The sequence below is a fragment of the Hemibagrus wyckioides genome, linkage group LG27, assembly GCF_019097595.1.
Source record: "Hemibagrus wyckioides isolate EC202008001 linkage group LG27, SWU_Hwy_1.0, whole genome shotgun sequence".
NCBI lineage: Eukaryota > Metazoa > Chordata > Actinopteri > Siluriformes > Bagridae > Hemibagrus > Hemibagrus wyckioides.
Genome location: NC_080736.1, coordinates 7,157,201 through 7,176,239, shown reverse-complemented (window position 1 = coordinate 7,176,239; position 19,039 = coordinate 7,157,201). Strand labels below are relative to the sequence as shown.

Below are 19,039 nucleotides of genomic sequence, written 5' to 3'. Positions count from 1 at the left end.
TGATAACATATAGAAACATATTGTGATTATTAAATGTGGAGTTCCTATGGAAAATGCGTAAAGGTTGCCAGGTGTGAACCTGGTATAATAATATAATTGTATAGTAAAGTGTAGTCCTTATGTTTATTTTGAGAATCAACTGTTTGGGGCTCCAAAATACATTACAGCCTAGCTATTATTATACACCGATCACAGACACATCAACTGAATGAAATATGTCTAGCACCTGACAAGTGTAGTCCCATGATCTCTGTTCTAATTGCTAATGAAATGCTGTGGAACACTACTGGAATATTCTATGCTGCTGTTCAATCATCAGAACAAATTGATCTTTGAGAAAGCTGATCCCTGCGATGGGGAATTTGTGAGAGGAAGTGAAGGTTTAGCACACTTCCTGTGTGACAGCCAGGAAGCAGCACACACATCAAGCAATTACTCACCTGTGAATTCACATACTGTCCACTCAAGCAAAACTGTCTGAATTATAGTAGTACTGAACAGGCCGAAATAACTTCCTGTCTTTCCATGACTTGCTTTTCACTATAATTCAGAATATATATATATATATATATATATATATATATAACATTATTTAATACTTATGTACTTGAATGCAAAAACACACATACCCAAACCCACCCACACACACAAACACACACACACAAACACACACACACACATAAAGAATGAAAAATTCATCTGAATTTTTTTTTTTTTTTTTACTAATTATCGGTAATATAGTAAAAAGAGAAAGATTCGGAATGCTAAGCCCATGCAGCATAGAGTCATGGGAAATTCGGACCGCCCTTGAGAACAGATCACACACTTGTGTTGCTATGGTTACGCTATTAGGTAACAGGGTTGCCATAGTGTCTGAACAGATCAAAGCTCAGCAAGAGAACAAGGAATAAAGAACACACACACACACACACACACACGCACACACGCACACACGCACACACACATGCACACACACACGCACACACACACGCACAAACATCAAACACCAAGATGAAAAAAATAAGTGTATATATAGAACAACACTGTGAACTTCACGTCTAGGACACGGGGGGCAGTACTTCGTTTGAAGGCACAATTTTTTAATAATCTATGCAGACTGTGAAGAGGAAACAATAAAATATAAACAAACACCGCCGCACAAAAGTATATGAATAGAAAGAATGTTTTATTCGTTGAAATCGCTGTCTTTTTATTGAAATTATGAAATGTCACAAAAAAAAAAAAAAAACAACTGCAAAGGGCTCGCTTTGAAAAGTAGCCTTTATAGTTTGCTCAGCTCTTGTGTGGGTTTCTCCTTGTTCCTGGTGGATATGAGCTTCATAAGATCCTCTTCATTATCTCCGTCAGGAACTGCTGAAACAGCACAATAACAGCTCGAGATCTGAGGTTCACCTCTGCTTTTTTTTTTTTTTTGCAGTACTGCCAGTTCTGGCAATTTCACACTGGAGATTTGAAGCAGTATTACAGAAGAGGCTTTAAATTTCCCGTTACTCAAAAGTCTCTGTAAGAGAAAAGTGATGTGTCATGCTTGTTAACGTGTCCAAGGTCACTTTTCGAGGTCGACGTTTTATATAAAATGTTGAACCGAGGAATGCAATATAGCTTAATATTTGCAAATCATGCTGTTTGCTTTTTTTATCTAATATATCATTTTATCTCAGTCTTCAAATGACAGAGTATAAAATACAGTAACACTTAGGCACCTAAAAGCATAACAGAATATACTGTATGTGTGTGCTCAAGATCTTGTTCAGGATCTTGGACATGCTGAATAAAAGTAGCAGGCAAGCCTTGTAATATTAAGATATTAAATGGCAGTATACTATAACCAGTGACTGTATTGCTGTATTATACTAGATAAAAGGCAAAAAAAACATTATAGTGCTTTCTAATTACTCATGCCATACTTATTAATCATTTCAAGTAATCTTTCAGAAATCCACATACACTATCATTGATTATTATATAAAGTGCATCATTTTGTGATAATAAATCGATTTTCAGGTCCTACAAACCTACCCGTTATAGTTATAGTTATAGTTATAGTAGGGCTCCTTTTGCTATCCATAAATGGCAAAATACACATGCATTAAAAACATACACTTTTGCCATTAATACTGTCTATACAAAACTCAGTAAGGTCAAAGATAATCCTTGTTATGTTCATTTGTATCCTTTGGGTTTTGGTTGGCACTGAAACAAAATGAGGTTGAGGTAAAGTTGGTTTAAAAACTGGCACATACGCCATTCTACTGCAATTTGTGAAAAGCAGCTACATAAAATTGTTTCTTGATAAATGACTGAATAGGGACAATAGTTATTGTTTATTGTTCTGAACATCTGTTTTGAACCTAATATATAAACCTTTATATATATATATATATATATATATATATAAACTCTGTCCAATTGTCATTAAACATTTATATCATTAATGAACATTATAGATAATGGGTCATACTCAGAAAGTGGGACTTGTTGAACTATGGGTTTATATATATATATATATATATATATATATATATATATATATATATATATATATATATATAGATTTTTCTACAGTATTTGTTTCTCTCATGCTTGGTTTGATCCACTGAAATACTTGCTAGGTCCATACCCAACAGGTGAAGATATAAATATATATATAAATATAAATATAAAATTCAGTTTAAACCCCAGACCTTAACTTAGCTTGAAGGAATTAACAGGCTAGCATGTGCAAAGCGCAAAGAAAGGCAACTCATGTATAGCAGTAACATTAAAAACAGAAGCACACCTGAAATACCTATCGAAAAAAAAGCGATTTCATGAATGGCTGAAGCGAATAACAAACACAAGTGGTTAGTGAGCAAGTTCTTACAGAGAACAGGGAAAACATTACTCTGGACTATCAATGGCAACCACAAGTAGACACAAAAAGCCCATTAACAACATGGATAGTCACACGAATGATAACACTCATGCAGTCAAACACAGTCTTACTCACATCACAGTTACACCACAAATAGAAAAGTTGACAGGAAGATGTGCAACGGACAAAAAAAAACGAGGGTGGAAAGGTTTCTTCCTAGAAAAGTGTAGAAAGGAGAGGGAGGTACATGAGAAGACGCTTCCCTCTTGTAAGCTGGTTTAGCCACTCGAATTATGTACGACAATTAGACAAGATAATCAGGTGGGATCAGAAGTGTTGTGAGCCATGCACAGAGTGGTCGGAACACCACGGTTCATGACACACACAGAGTCTGCAGGCCGCCTGCTCCGGCCAGGCCGCTCCGCCGCTACACACAGGAAAAAGAAGAGAGACAACACACCAGTTATTACTCAGACAGGTGAGTGGCAGATGATGTTCAAAAGGGAAATGGAAAGAAGGCAAAGAGAGATAAAAGGAGCACGGAATGGTAGAGCAGAAAAGTTAAACATGCATCTCGACCATGCTGTGGGTTAATGCATTATACATGATGGTGGTTCTTCTGAAAGTTTACACCATGCAGCCCAAGTTGATCTGCTGTTCCCTTAAAAAATGTCACTTGTTTCGTTTGTCTCCATGCTTGTAAGTGCAGTTTGACATGCTATCTCCGTCACACGCTCTCTTCTTTTCCTCCCTTCAATCATTTTTTTGACAACCTCTTTTTGCCCTTTGATCACCAGGCCAAAGAGAGTATCTATACATACCAGGAGAGAATAAATAAATAAATAAATAAATAAATAAATAAAATAAAATAAAATAAAATAAAATAAAATAAAATAAAATAAAATAAAATAAAATAAAATAAAATAAAATAAAACATTCATTTCCATTCAATGAAAAACCAAACTCTGCAAACAGGTTTCATACAAAATTTATTTCATGCTAGAATTGGAATCATGTGCTCTTTTATCTATTGACTTTTTTTATTTTATTTATTTAACTTCTTCTTTTTCTTTTTTTTTTGCATAACATTGTGCATGCATCTGATTCACTCCCCGCAGTTCTAAATTGCATACAGTGCTCTTATGTTGTAAATATACATCTGTTGTTGTCTTTTGTTTTGTTTTTTTTATTATTATTTGCAATTATTTTTGTACCTAAAAGAAAAGATATGAGTAAAGCTGTGCAACGCACATCTCGACTCCCTTCTTTTAACACTATGACATTTTTGGTCATTTTTTTTTTTTCAGTCATTTATTTTTCAAAAATAACACTGTCAAAAGTCTGTACTTTAATATGTGAAATAAACAGCTGCTCACGATAGCTCTCCACATGATCTACGCACCAATATTATAGCATAAAACAGAAAAATATCAACTAAATTTGCTCTCTTTTCTTTTCTTTTTTTTCTCTTAGTACGATTCAATAGCACAAGCATGCCAAACAGAAACAAGATGAAAAGATTGCATTGAGCACACAGAAAGCTTGCTGAAATCATTTCTTTTGTTCTCCTTAGCAACGATTTGATTCTCATTCGAGATTTGAGGTCAATATGACCAGAGCTGGCTTACAGGTATTTAGAAGCACAAATGAAAATATGGAAACGTGAATAATTTGCTGCTAAGGAAATGTACATCTTTGAACATCTTGTAATCATGGCTACATGAAGCGTATTCAAAAAGTGAAGAAAGAAAATATATTTTTTTTTTCATACAGATATTCATAACAGCAGTAAGCAATTTTTTTTTTTTTTTTTTTTTTTTTTTAAACATACCACCATGCAACTCATGCTAAAATGTAAGCCTTCTACAATTGTCACATAGGACATTGTAGATGATACCATTAGAAGTGTTAGTGGTTATAATGAGCCATTGATTATTAATGTTCTTCCACTTTGTCAAATCAACAGCAGAGTGTACCATGTCTTCGGTGCTGATGGATTTTTGTCCACACTTTCAGTCCTTTTTTTAAAAAAAAAAATTGTCCTTGTCCAAAAAAAAAAAAAAAATAAAGACCCCTTGCTGCTTGGAGAGGGTCATCAGACAGAAAAAAAAAAACAAAGCTTTCGCATTCATGGTATGTGAAGGAAATTCCAACGTAGTACCAGTATCCTACTGACTTGTCTCTTTCCTTTTCTCTACATGCCTCTCTCCATTGGAAAGTGACCTCAAGCCACTGTGGAGCCAAGAAACGTTGGAGAGAAAGTTCTCCTCTCTGAGTCGCTGTGGTCCTGTGGTCAGGTCACACGGAGCGCTTCTGCCTGCATATACTTAACTAGGACAGTCTCGTCTTTACAGGAATCTGTAGTAGAGAATACAGGGGAGGGTGGGGTTGCTCAGGGTCATCCTGCCACTGCGCCTCGGCCATTCAACTCAGCTTACACAATGAGGACGTTTGGGAGGGAAAAATAAGGTGAGGAGACTTCTCACGGAGGAAAAAAAAACAGCATTGGATTCTTGGACAATCCAGATTTGCCAAAAAAAGAGTAGAGATGGACAGAGACATAGAGAAAGAGGAAACAGTAGAGAGAGACAGCTGTTCAGGACGGCAGAAAGAGAGTGTGGCATGCGGGAGATGTTTTTTAGGGGGGTTAGGGCAGGGGGCTTTGCTGTCAGACTGGACAGAGGTGGAAACCTGTTTTGCAGGTGAACTGGAGTAAAAAGGAAGGGGACTTGAAGCTGAGCAGATTTTTGTGGATTAAGAAACAGACAAGGCAAAGACAAAGAAAAGGTGCAGCATGGGTAGGAAACCGCTCAAGGTCTTGGGCTCTCGTTTCAGCTACACGTCGCCACTCACAGACTGCATTTAAAGATTTATTGTTCTGATTTGATGTACATGTGTCTGCTGGTGAATTAAACAGGGCTACAGTGCAAAAAAAAATCAAAAGGGAGGATTAAATGAAACCTCAAGTATGTTTGCAATTAGATATGTAGGATATGCAGTTGGAGCCTGGTGTATACACTTTCCCTGAGAACTTCTTTTGACATTTGACAGATTTGTTGTTTTTTTTTTTCTCTTTCTAACAGCTGAAAAGCGACAAACAGTAGTGACAGAAAGCCACTGAGACAGGGAAAGAGGAGAGAAGAAAGCCAGAGAAAGAAGCACAGCTCCAATTTCGACAAGGACAAAAAAAGGACAGAGCACACCAACACAACAAGAGGCTATGGGGTTAGAAGAGAAGGAGGGAGAACCGAAGTTCTAGCAGACAGATTAGGACATTGCTCCCTACTTCACCATTCATTCCCCACAGGATAAAGGGAGAATGGGAGCTCTGCACAAGAACAAGCTGAGCACAGGACTTAGCGGATAACAATACCCACTTGGCCAGCTCTGTTGACTATTTTGCCCATGTGCCAGTACTTTTTCTGACCTTGGTTCGATGAAGAAGAATATGCAAATGACTGTCATATACAGAGACTTTGAGCTCTGTTTTCACTTTTCTGGATGGAGTTATAGCTGGATTTAGTTGTCAGCTGCTCTGGGTCATTTTACCAGCTGTCAGGTTTCATGCAGTTAAAAAACAGAGCACACATGCACATAGGAAATGTTTGGGCTGATATCAGGTAAGATAGAGGATGATAGATAGAGAACAAGGTTTAGGAGAACTGCTACAAATATGTTTGAGGTATTTGGAAAATGTATTTGTACTTCAAGGGGGCCATATTTACTAAGGCCTACTGTGGACATTTTCACTAAGACTCTCAGTTTCCTCCTTTGCATTATGTGATTTGGTTTTCTATTCTAGACCTATCTCTGATCTGTCATATCATTGGTTTGTTAACTGAGTGTGTTCACCTGTTCTGTGTCAGTCCCTGATTAGGCTGTTTATGTATAACCTGAATATAGCTTTGCAAAGTTCAATGTAGCTTTGTAAAGTTTAATTGTATTTTTTTTATATATATATAACATTAAGTCCAAGCCTTGTTTCAGTATACTTCCTGGTTTTGACATGTATTATAGATTATCCCCATATAACACTGCCTGCCTATATTTTGACCCCTGCTATGGATTTGTCTCAATACAGCTCATACAGAGTGTCCTGCCTTTTACCTCATACCTCATTACACACTAGAATCCATGCTACTAATGAAAGCATATCTCTTCTTATCTGTTTTGTTCATTTTCAGTTTGACAGCTTTGTATACACGTATACAAGCAATAATCTGGCTCGAAATCATGGGTTATATACCCAGTGCAAATATTTCTTTATGCCAGACACCTGTCATGCCTTTTTTTCAATTATCTTTGGGCTTATTTGTTGATAGAAAGCTTATGGAATGATAGTATGGCCATTTCATTTCATTATTAGTGTTAGTGTGGATTAGGCCTAAGAAGTACTAATTACAGCTGTTTTAACCCCATATTTATGATGGTGGTTATGATCAGTTTTGAAAGTGATCTATTGAGGATGTAGTATTTTAATTAACATATTGCTGGTTCAGTAGATCCACAGTTTTGCATGGCTTCCTTGTCTGCAGTATCAGGTAGATGCATAGCGTTAGTAGATAGGGCCCAAAAATCCCTCAGTAAAAGTGATATTGAAATCATCTTACAGCTGCCCAGAAAGGCTCTGCTTTTGCCTGAAAGATTACAAGCAGTAACTGTTATGGCTGTTATCAAGATCAACACTAAGTTCATTTACCTATTCATTACTACACGTTCCTGGTTATGTAATCACTACAGGATCCATTTCTTCCAACCAATACCAGCCCTTTGCAGCAGGACAAAGCATGCAGGAAGGCTCATAAACTGGCCCAAAACATGCAGCACACAGCAGCACACCAAATTACAGAATTTGCCTCAAAACAGCAATATTAACACAGCAAACACTCATACAACCAAACACACTTGGACACACACTCTCATTCTCACACTCTCGCTCTCTCTCTCTCTCTCACTTGCTGACATAGCCTACATATGTACATAAAAATACTTTCACACTGACAAAAGCTCTTACAAACACATTCAACACATTTTAAACAGCAAACTGAGACAGAAATATGTGTGTGTAGGAGAAGTGCGTGTGGTATGTAGCTGTTGATTGTTCTTATGGTGCTTCTAAAAGTAGAAACGTGGAATTGAACAGAGCATGCTCACACAGAGCTGGACACAAGACACAGAGAGACAGTGCTATTGCTTGGCTAGTGATGACACTGGTTCAACTTTTATTGGTCTTACGTAGCCTCTGTTTAGAATATTATACATAGATATATGACCATCTCCAGTCTGGCTACAACAGATGAAAAGATCTTGCTGAAAGCTTTCTCGTCCATAATGGTTATCTATGACCTACTCCTTGCTTGAATTTCCATCTAAACAGTCTTGGTTGTAATTACGATGGCTGCAGGTGGGTGAGTGTGTACAAGCAGTGTTTCCCTATACTGATTTAAATAGTGTGTAGATGTGACAGGGATCTCACAAGCTGCAGGGGATGGAGGGACTCTTAGTTGCTAATGCTGTCCTAAAAGGCATCTGCATTCTGCTATTAGTGATTAAAGTGGGGCTGGCAGTCAGGTGGTGACTCTGGCATGGCCATCCTCCTGGCTGTGTGTCCACCCTAGCTGCAACAGTGGATAGCCTAGCGTGGGACCGGCCGGATCACCCCCTGCCCTCCCTGAGAATGTTCCAGCTATAGGCCAATCAGGGGGAAAAAATGACAGGAATAACAGACACAAACGGACAGACATACAGACAGGCAAGTGGAGGAGATAACAAGTAAAAAACAAACAAACGACAAAGAAAAAAACAGAAAAAAGGAAAGATTAAGGTTGGCCCCAGGAGGCAGCTGTATGCGAGTCAAAGTGAGATTGAACATAATGCAAGACGGTGCTGAGAGGAAAAAAAAAAAAAAAAACTTATTGCATGTTTAGAAAAGTGGAGTGAGTTGAAGGAATGTAGTTATGTAGCTCTAGAGGTTCAAGATGTCATATCCATTACCTTATTTTCACACTCGCAAGTGACAAGTTTATTTGTGTCAGTTGTAGCCTCTTGTAGGCATGTAGCAACTGCTTCAATGGGAACTATTTGCAGGTAGGAACTAAAGTTGCAATCAGGGAACTGAATAAACGTCAGACCACATGGTCCATAGAAACTCTGGTCCATGGAAACATTTGAGCCAATTGCTTTAATGCATCTACATTCATTTCAGATGTTGCTTGTCTCCTGCTGCTTTTGCTGTAATTGCGCTCCATATTGAGCATGTACAACAGAAAAAGATTGTTGCTTGTCCTAGAATGTTCGCTTGCTAGTGTGAACATAAGGTTAGTATCTAATGGAATTAATGTGGATTAAATATAAAAAACTGAAAATGTTTTTTAACCGAAAAAGTTTTTGTAGTCCAGACATGTTTGAATGGTGTCTGAGTGCAAGGCTATATTGTGTGGAAAAAATTCTAATAGAAGATTTTTTTTATCTGCATTGTGTTCTTAGGCCTTTTCACTGTCTCTCTGTTATGAGTGTGCTCTGGTTCGGTATAATTTTTGAGACACTGAGATGAGCTGTGTTCGCTATGTGTATGCAGAACATTTAATTTTGTGATAGCTTATGAGTGAATATGCATTTATGTGCATGTGAATAGCTACTACGTACCTTTTCTCACTCTGGCACCAGGGTGCGTGGCTCGGCCGGTCATGTTTAGAAGGAAACACGGAGTTTCCCCGCGTGGTTCGCAGGGGCTAAAAATCTGCCCGTCCTCAGGAGAAATGGCCTGGTCTATGTGTGGACAGTCTTCATTGGCCAGCGCTGCCTTAGCCGCCTCACCGTTCAGTTTGGGATCTTCGAACACACAAGCACATGTGAGAGAATACAGGTGCAGGGCTACGCTTGACGGGTTGCATGCCTCATAGCAGGGGTTAGTTAGGAAGAGGAAGTGAATGAAGGGAGTACAGCGCCCTCTGTAGGGTAGGAGGTTATGTTTGAAGGAGGAGGCGAATATAACATGCATTCTATGGTCTTTTTTTACAAGACCCGGTGAACTGCATTGGAATAGCACACTCATTCTTTTGGATAGATCACCGAATGTCCTCAGCATGACGTGCACACATACAAATAGACACTATGGGCCCTAGAAATGTTCCGAGATCTTATGTGATTTGTCTTTATATGCGAGTGAAATAGCTAAAGCGTATTGAATACACATTGCATAGTCATTCTTGGCATGAAAACACACAGCTGCAGGCTGCAATACTCATACTCAGTGATTATTAGAAAGAATAAATATGACTATATACCCAATCAGGACACCGCAATCTTAATATTTAATTTCGATCAGTTAGCCTTACACAGTAAGCCCATTTGCCCAAAATGAAGCACATTTAAAATAGAAGTATACATTTGCATGCTTGTGTCTCATTAGCTTGCAGTAAGCGACGCTGGGTAAGGGCTAAATATAGAGAATCAGAAGACAGTTTCATACTGAAGAGGAATTTATAGAAATGCTGCATGGCAACCAGCCTGTTCACCTGTGCACGCTTTGGCACCGAGAACTCTGACAAATTTATGCCTCATCGATCACAAAAAGCCAAGGAGGCAGAGCACTGCCAAAAAGCTGTTGTAAAGGAGCTGCACATTAATGGCAAAGGTTCCTCCCTACATTTGTTAAGGTCACCCATAAAACAGCTGTAGTCAAGATGCAGCAATCTAAAGGCTATCGATAAATGACCTTTGCAGCCTGTTTGGCAATATTACAGCAAACTTCATTTTGGTCAAGTGATGGAATTAACTTCAACCTCTGGCAATGTTACTCTTGTTGTTGAACAAACAGCTACAAAATATAGTCTTGATTATGCCTTATTAAATATGGCATCCATTCAGCAGGAACTCTCTAGTGTCTGTCCTCAGTGCAGGGTATTTTTCATGTTTCACCTGCTCAGAATCCCTCAACAGTGTTGAATCTCTCTCTCTCACACACACAGTTCTGTACATATGTGTATAAATAGCTAGGCACACACACACACACACACCACCCCAAGGAAGTGCTGGGATGTGACGCAAAGCTCCCGGGATGAAGACATGAGGTGGAAAGAGGGGAGTGGGCTGTGAGTCATCTTTAGAATAGCTCCACACACACAATTAAGGCATTCCTCTCGCTCGTTTATTGTTTCTGTCGCTTATCTGCACTTCCTGTGCCCTCCTCTGTCTTAAAATAGACATTTGTTACAAAAATGTGCGGATACTGAGCTGCATGGCATAGCACGCACAAATATGTGCATGTGTAATGGCATGTTTTCGTTTCTTGTGAAACATTATATATGCAGCAAATGTGTGTGGGCATGTGGGTGAAGATTGTGTGTGTGTGTGTGAGAGAGAGAGAGAGAGAGAGAGGTCATATAACATTAGTTGAACACTGCTGTTTAAATCTAACTTAATGCAACATTAAATATAAACAATTACTCAGGTTTAAGAATCTGGCATGATTTCAAGCCTGTATGTGTAATATAATGTATTATGCTCAGTACTGCTACGTTAATATTATGAAACCATTATGGTTAAACCTTTTAGCATGCAGTCATAGTTCATTCATTATACACATTACTATCATATCTGTGTACATTTCTTTGCACAGTGAACCATTCTGGCTATATACTGGTCGGCACTATATTATGCATCTGTCCTAAAGAGTATTGTATTGTCTGTCTGCACTGTCTTCTGTCTTTTGTCTGTTTGCACTGTGATGCACACTATGCACTTTGTGTGTGCTAGGTTAACTTAATTTTAAGTCCTTAATTCTGTGCCGTTTTATGTAGCACCTTGGTCCTGGAGGAACGTTGTTTCATTTCACTATGTACGGTCAAAATGATAAAACTCTCATTGACTTGACGTAGAAACACACATTAAAAGATCTCAGGTCCATTCGTGATTCCTACAAGTCTTTTGAGTCATTTTGTAATCATGTCATGTCAGAAAAAAGTCCTGCTCTTTTAAGTATGCATAACGTATGGTTCTGTCAATTGTACCTTTGTGTAACTTGTAATTCAATTCATTTGCTTTGTCTTCTCACTCATTACTGATTTTGGATATGGAAGTAAAGCTGGCTTTAAAATAATCAACTTCACTGCACACAAAAACTCGGAGGGACAGTGACAGCACTATGAGTCAACACTCTGGGATAGAAAGAAATCAGCCCCAGCATCGAATTCATACTACGCTGTGTATATTTACTTTGTCACTGGTAGTGCTGTTGTGCTTTACTCCTCAAAAGTGAAAATGAATCCACTATATAAAGCAACAAGATTCAGGTCAGAAACAAGAAACAGGTCTGCACCTTTTTTCTATATATTCTTTTCCTTTATAAAGGTCGTAGACCTGTTAGCCCATTTATACCAGCCAGCCCTGGATTTTATGAATAAACATATAAAGATCCAGAGCTTGTAGTCCCACTGCACCACCAAGACTGTGTTATTTACATATAAAAGCAGGGTAACTAAAGCAAGGCCATGGCAGAGAGCAGTCGTACTGGGGCTCTGATGGGACTGCCCTACTTCCACTCCACTATTTCTGCTCTGAGATGGCACACAGCAGTACATTTACAACACAAATCTCTAAATCAACCTCAATTAAGCCTTCTAGAGCATTGTTAATTGGTGGATCACAGCTTTGACAGATTTCAGCTGTTAACTATAGCTAAATAGTAACAGTTTTTATCCTATATTAACCAACATAAATCAACATAAAACGTAGCTCATGTTAAACAATAGCACATCTCTTCCTAATCCAGTCATGTTTGCTTGATTTCATGTGTTTAATCAGATGTTCCTGGAATCTAATCAGCTAGCGGCTGTGTCTTTTACTTAACTGGAATGAAAGACTGCATCCACTTGTACCATTGCAGATAATATTTAAGACTCCTGTCTTTCACATAATTGAACCAGGTGGTACAATTTTTTATTTGTAATTTTTTATTCTCTTTATTCCTCTGTATGCATGGCACACATTCAGTTGGGGTCCCAAATTTCCCAGTCAGAGGTTGATGTGAATTCCCAGTGGGAATGTGCTGCATGCTGTTAGTCCAGTGTATGGATGCCACACATATACCGTATACCATAGGTTTTGATGTCAATAAAGGACATCTGTCAGTCTGACAACACTGGTGTCAGACTGAAAAACGGTTTCTGGTAGGTGTAAATAATTAGTGCATCCTATCTAGGGTGTCCATGAATTTGAACAGTGCAGTGGCATGTTACAGATGTAAAGAACTAACTACAGGAATGAAAGCACTGTCTTAACTAATCTCCATCAATCTGAGCGTGTGTGTGTGTGTGTATGTGTGTGTATGTGTGTGCGTGCACTGAATGGGAGAGCTTGTAGCAGAAAGGTGAGCTATTTACCAGCAGGGTTCCTGTTTGTGCATGTGTGTAAACCACTACTTGTGCATCAACCTTGGAGGAAAAAAAAAAAAAAAGAATGTATGTTCATGCAATGCAAGTCCATGCTGGCTTTGCATCTGCTGTGTGTTTTCCTGTTTGGTGCCAGTCTGACAAATGCCATCTGTCCATCTTTGCTATTTCTCATGGTATTATGCCCAGAGTCAAGCAGCTCGAACTGATTAACCAGGCGTGTCTGCCTTATGTGTCTACACACAGATCATGAAGGCAATGCTAGAAAAAGCAACCAATGAAACTGCACAAGCAAATGAGGCTTCAAAGATGCTACATTACAAATATCTCTGCTAGTTTGTGTGTGTGTGTGTGAGTGTGTGTGTGTGTGTGTGTGTGTGTGTGTGTGTGTGTGCTTTCTGCAGGAGTTGTTCAAGTTGAGCTGAATGACTGCGGCGTGATGCAGAGCCCGATTCCTATTTTGTGGTTGCTCAGACACTGTCGCCATGGTAACATGCTCCAGTGCCATATTAAAAAAAAAAAAAAACAGTGGTGGTGGTGGAAGGCAATAAACAAGACATCAAATGAAAAAGGAGGGTGAGCGGAAAAACAGTGAAAACTATACCATTTTTGAATAGAACTTCTGAGTCAGCAGTCTGAGATAATACAATAATTTTAATATTATATTAATTTTGGAAATAATTACTGAAGTCCAAAGCATTTATACTGTACTGTTTGACCAGAATGGTTGGCTATAAGTAAACAGATAAACAATACTGGATCATTTCTATGCTGCTGTAATGTGATTCTCTCTCTCTCTCTCTCTCTCTCTCACACACACACACACACACACACAGTTATGACTCATTGCTATCCCTGCACCCTTTTCTAATAGTGGCATCCTTATTCATTGAGTACAGCACCTGTCACAGGTCCCCTTCATCACAGCTATAATAATACAACAATCTTCCACGATGCCGTATATTCCAAAAACCTAAAACCATATCGTTCCAAACTATTAAAGAAAAAAAACACTGCAACATGTTCATTGCCAGCAATTGTATTCTAGAGTAAGCGGTAATATATAAATAACCACCAGCAAGCTTCAGTTACCTGCAAAGATGTTCACTGGCTGACAGACAAAATGTAGGTCCGTGCAGTGGTTCGAAATAGTTTCAAGTGCAGTTTTTTTACACCTACGTGGGTGAGACTGCGAATGTGAAAATAAGCCTCACCATTTATAGTACTAATAAGTGAAATATCAATGTGGCAGCGTGAAAAGTTTTATTTAAAATGCTCCACTCCACTCACTTAGAAATCCTAACACAGGTATAATGCTAACGTATCTATCCAGTTCGACTATTCTCCTTAGCAAACATATCATAGTAGTAGCTGTTTTCTTAAACAACTGGCATTAAATTCCTCCTGGATTGCAGCTGTGTATACTGCAATATATAAGAACAAGAGTGTGTGTATTTACAGATTGGTGTGTATCTAAGAGAGATGGCATCGTTGAGCACAGGTGTACCATTGTGTGTGTGTGTTTGTGTACAGTACATCCGTCTATATATGTGAAGCATTATGCATAATCTCTTCCTGAATACACAGAAGAAGGGCCACTCTCAATTACACACTAATGAAACAATTCTATCTTTCTTTCTCTCTGTCTCTTACTATCTTTCTCCCTCTTTTGAAAGTGGACAGTCTCTAAGTACTTCCAGTGGAAGCACTTATCTGCTCTTACTCTCATTTCAGGCTACTTACTCATGTCAGGGGGCAGAATTTTCATACTGATCAGTATCTTTCTCACTAGGATTCAGAGAAGAGTAGTAGTGACTGCCTGGCATTAACACTTTGTGGAATAAAGGAGAATTAATTAACAGTCTGTGAACTATACAGGTAGTAGGTTGACACGTTTGGTACTAAATTTGTACTAAAGAGTTTGTTTCAACATGTTTCCCTGTACAGAGAAGATAAGTACATTTACGCTTACTCTAAATTCACTTACAAAACATTTATGCATAGTACAAATCGATCTTTTTTAAGTAATGCGAGTGCATTTTTTTGTTTCATGTTTGTCTCATCTAAAAATGTCTATTTATGTTTATTGTGGAGTTGTTGAATCTGCATTATATGATGGCGCATTTTACATCTGCCTTGGCTATAATAATAATAATAATAAGTGAGTTTGGATTAAACAAATTTAACAAGTTCTTTTCTCAGTATAGGGAAAAAAATTTCTGTATGTGATAACACATTCTGTATGCTACAATTGGTAAAAATACATAGAAATTAAGCTTCAAATAACACTGGAGTGTTGTTCTGGTTATATAAAACACCACAAATTATCCTCTACTAGTTAATTATAAAATGTAAAGTTTGCTACCTAAAGTATATGTGTGTATACATGTATATAGTACTATATAAAGTTACAGCTTCATCAGTCTATGTGCAACTACAAACTACACATCAATAACACTTAATATTCTTATTGACTCCATTATATGATCTACATAAATATGTATAGTCCTATGTCAATACAAACACATTAAGGACCTAAGAGTTAGATCGGTATAACACGGGTTCATTATGGAGCCGAATGAGCATGCTATGAATTTTTCTTTTTTTTTCTATAAAAATGCAGTTCACCTTGATATGTTCCAGAGTAGGAAAGCATCCAGCGTTAGAAAAGTATGTGGTGTAGAGCGAGACTTTTGATGGCACTGTGTGTGTATGTGTGTGCAACAGAATGGGAAAAAATGCTGAATGGGTTTTTTTTAATGCCTCTGGAGGTTGATATGCTGAAGTTGCTTGCTTGTCTGGAAAGTGAGAAATGTTGCATTCAGGAGTCAAGCTGAGAGAACAGTAAAGAAGTCAGTGGGGCAGAAGGGAAGGAAACAGAGGGTTGAGTCTCATTCTCAGGCTAGGAGTATTTAGTCTCTTTTCGTGCATTCAGATGGTCATGCCACTGAAGGGTTTCCTACCTGCTCGGTTCATTTCTAAAACCTCGTCCTGGGCAGCCAGCGGGCATGTGTCACTCTGTGTGCTGTGGTGGGGCGAGTTCGTGCCTGACTTACAGAAATTTGGAGAGCCCAGCTGTGGGGCACGTGGGATGTGCTTGTTCTTTTTCTTTGGTAGTTTTTGCTTCGCCATAGCCAGCGAGTAGTACATCCCAAAGTTATTGACGATGACCGGGACGGGCATGGCAATGGTGAGCACGCCAGCCAGGGCACACAACGCACCCACCAGCATGCCCGACCACGTCTGTGGGTACATGTCTCCGTAACCCAGAGTAGTCATAGTGACCACGGCCCACCAAAACCCGATGGGGATGTTCTTGAAGTGTGTATGCTCGCTGGCACGGGGGTCATTAGGCTGGGCCCCAATGCGCTCAGCGTAGTATATCATAGTGGCAAAGATGAGCACTCCAAGGGCAAGGAAGATGATGAGAAGGAGGAACTCATTTGTGCTGGCCCGGAGTGTATGCCCAAGCACACGTAGGCCAACAAAGTGGCGTGTCAGTTTAAAGATTCGTAGGATGCGCACAAATCGGACCACACGCAAAAACCCGAGCACATCTTTAGCCTCTTTGGAGGACAGGCCGCTCAGACCCACCTCTAAGTAGAAAGGCAGGATGGCCACAAAATCGATAATGTTGAGGGCGTTCTTGATGAACTTTTTTTTGTCGGGACAGAAGGTGATGCGCATGAGGAATTCGAAGGTAAACCATACCACGCACACGCCCTCGATGTAAGTGAGATAGACTTCGGTCTCAGTCTCCTGGTAGACACGTGTGATGTTGTTATCCTGTGGATCAATGTCCGTGCGGTTGATGATGGGGTTGAAGGCCTCGTGTGTCTCCAGGCAGAACGTGGTTATAGAAACCAGGATGAAGAACAGAGAGGCGAACGCCACCCACTGGAGGAGAGAGAGAGAGAGAGAGAGCAAGAGAAAGAGAGAGCAAGACAAAGGGAGAAAAGGGAAAAACACAAAATATAACTTTACATATATATAATATATATAACTAAAGATAAATATTTTCTTACTATTTTCTAGTATAAAAACTGCAGTGATAAGGTTTAGTGGCACTGGTCTAGAAGTGGGAACATGAGATCAAGATCATTTTATTGCACAGGTAATAAATTATATTTCTGAGTGGTAGTTAGACTCTATTGGCATCTCATTGATTTACCTTATAATTCACCAGTCAATGTTATATATAGATGCATAGGTATAAGGTCATTACATAGCCATAAGTATGTGAACACCTGTTCATAATAATAAAGTTCATCCCCCATTGTGTCTGTAACATTTGTCCTTTAGGATGGATTTCCACTTGCCCTTTTGGGGAATTTCTGCTCTTTCATCCAAAAGAACATTAGTGTGGATGTCAGTAGGCAGCTCAATTCACTCCAGGCTGAGGTCAGGGCTCTGTGCAGACCAATCAAGTTCTTGACACTAACCCTGGCAAACTATATTGTTATGGAGTTCACCTTGTGCACTGGGCATTGTTATGTTGGAATAAGTTTGGGCCTCTTAGTTCTAGTGAAGGGAAAATGTAATGTTAGACATACTGTAGTATAATTGTGGACTTTCAACTTTGTGGCAACAGTTTAGGGAAGACCCATGTATAGATGTAATGATCAGGTGTCCACTTTTGGCCCTATAGTATATATACAAAAATATTTTTTCAGTGAAAGATGGGTTAGTGGGTTGATATGAGACGCAATTCCATGCTCAATGGATGGAACATGTTAATTCCTTTGCAGTTTTATTCAATAAGTAAAATTGATGTCAGATAAAGAATGAATCAGGTATTCAGACTATCCAAAGTCCATTAATAATTCTTAGCTACGAAAAGGTGAAAATGTACAGAAGGATGGTGCCTTTAATAGAGCACCATTTTAACTTGTATCATATAACTTGTACAGCTGAAACAGCTCTGATAGAGTGGATTTGATCTCCCACACTACCCATGTGGTCAGATTTCCAAACAGAAAGAGAAAGCACATTTAAAAACTTCAAAATTTACAAGAATTAAAAACAATTTTTTGCCCAGTAGGCTCATACCCTTCCCAGTTCCCATCCTCCAGCTCACCAGTACACAATACTCTACAAACAGAAGCCCAACAGTGTTCTGGCTTGTCTTTTAACAGACTTGCAGTGATAACCGATTTGTTATGAGTAAAAAGTCAAGTGCCAGTATAGTGCTCGAAAGGGTTACGGGTGATTTTGTTGCATTTATCTGAATTAATCTTTGAGTCCGGGGTATGAGAAAATATTTGTTACTTTAACAAGGGTAAAACAGATCAAGAAACTAAACTACACTGGCCAGTGTGCATCATACCACAGTGCAAACTAAATATAAATGAAACAGTAAAGCAGGGGCTGAATCAGGATGAATCAGGGATTCCATAATTGTGTCATTTTATCATATTAATATTACTCATTATATTATTATATATTATTTTATTATATTAATATTACTTATTTCAAAAAGATATATTTTAATTGTGTCCCTAAGGTTCACTCAACCCCTGAATATCATTCCAAGAAAGAATAAAATAAAAGGTTCACTCAACCCCTGAATATCATTCCAAGAAAGAATAAAATTCTAACATTCTTCCTTTACTCAGTTTTCAGTGAAATTGTGATATTGACACATAAAGTCACTTTAAAATACAAATGTCTCCAAATTATTGATTGAAAGTAAATCATTAAAAACAACTGATGCATTTCCTGCTAATTATCTGTTAACCACATTGTGTTTTTGGAGCACATTCTGTGCTAAAGA

At 38.6% G+C, this 19,039-nt stretch overlaps 1 protein-coding gene across 4 annotated transcripts in view; it reads right to left on the bottom strand.

The window, feature by feature from the left end:
- Nucleotides 1–2,597: 2,597 nt before the first annotated feature.
- The window catches only part of kcnc1a (potassium voltage-gated channel, Shaw-related subfamily, member 1a), a 35,695-nt gene continuing 19,253 nt past the window's right edge, over nucleotides 2,598–19,039 (bottom strand). The window contains exons 2-4 of one of the 4 annotated variants that reach the window (XM_058382154.1): nucleotides 16,230–17,163; nucleotides 9,521–9,706; nucleotides 2,598–3,302 (exon numbers count right to left, since the gene is read on the bottom strand). In XM_058382154.1, the coding sequence (XP_058238137.1) occupies nucleotides 3,193–3,302; nucleotides 9,521–9,706; nucleotides 16,230–17,163 (1,230 nt within the window). In that variant the 3' untranslated portion in view covers nucleotides 2,598–3,192. Of the gene's footprint in view, nucleotides 3,303–3,847; nucleotides 8,562–9,520; nucleotides 9,707–15,894; nucleotides 17,164–19,039 lie in introns of those variants that run through there. The other 3 variants (XM_058382153.1, XM_058382155.1, XR_009203824.1) reach the window with 3 other exon arrangements.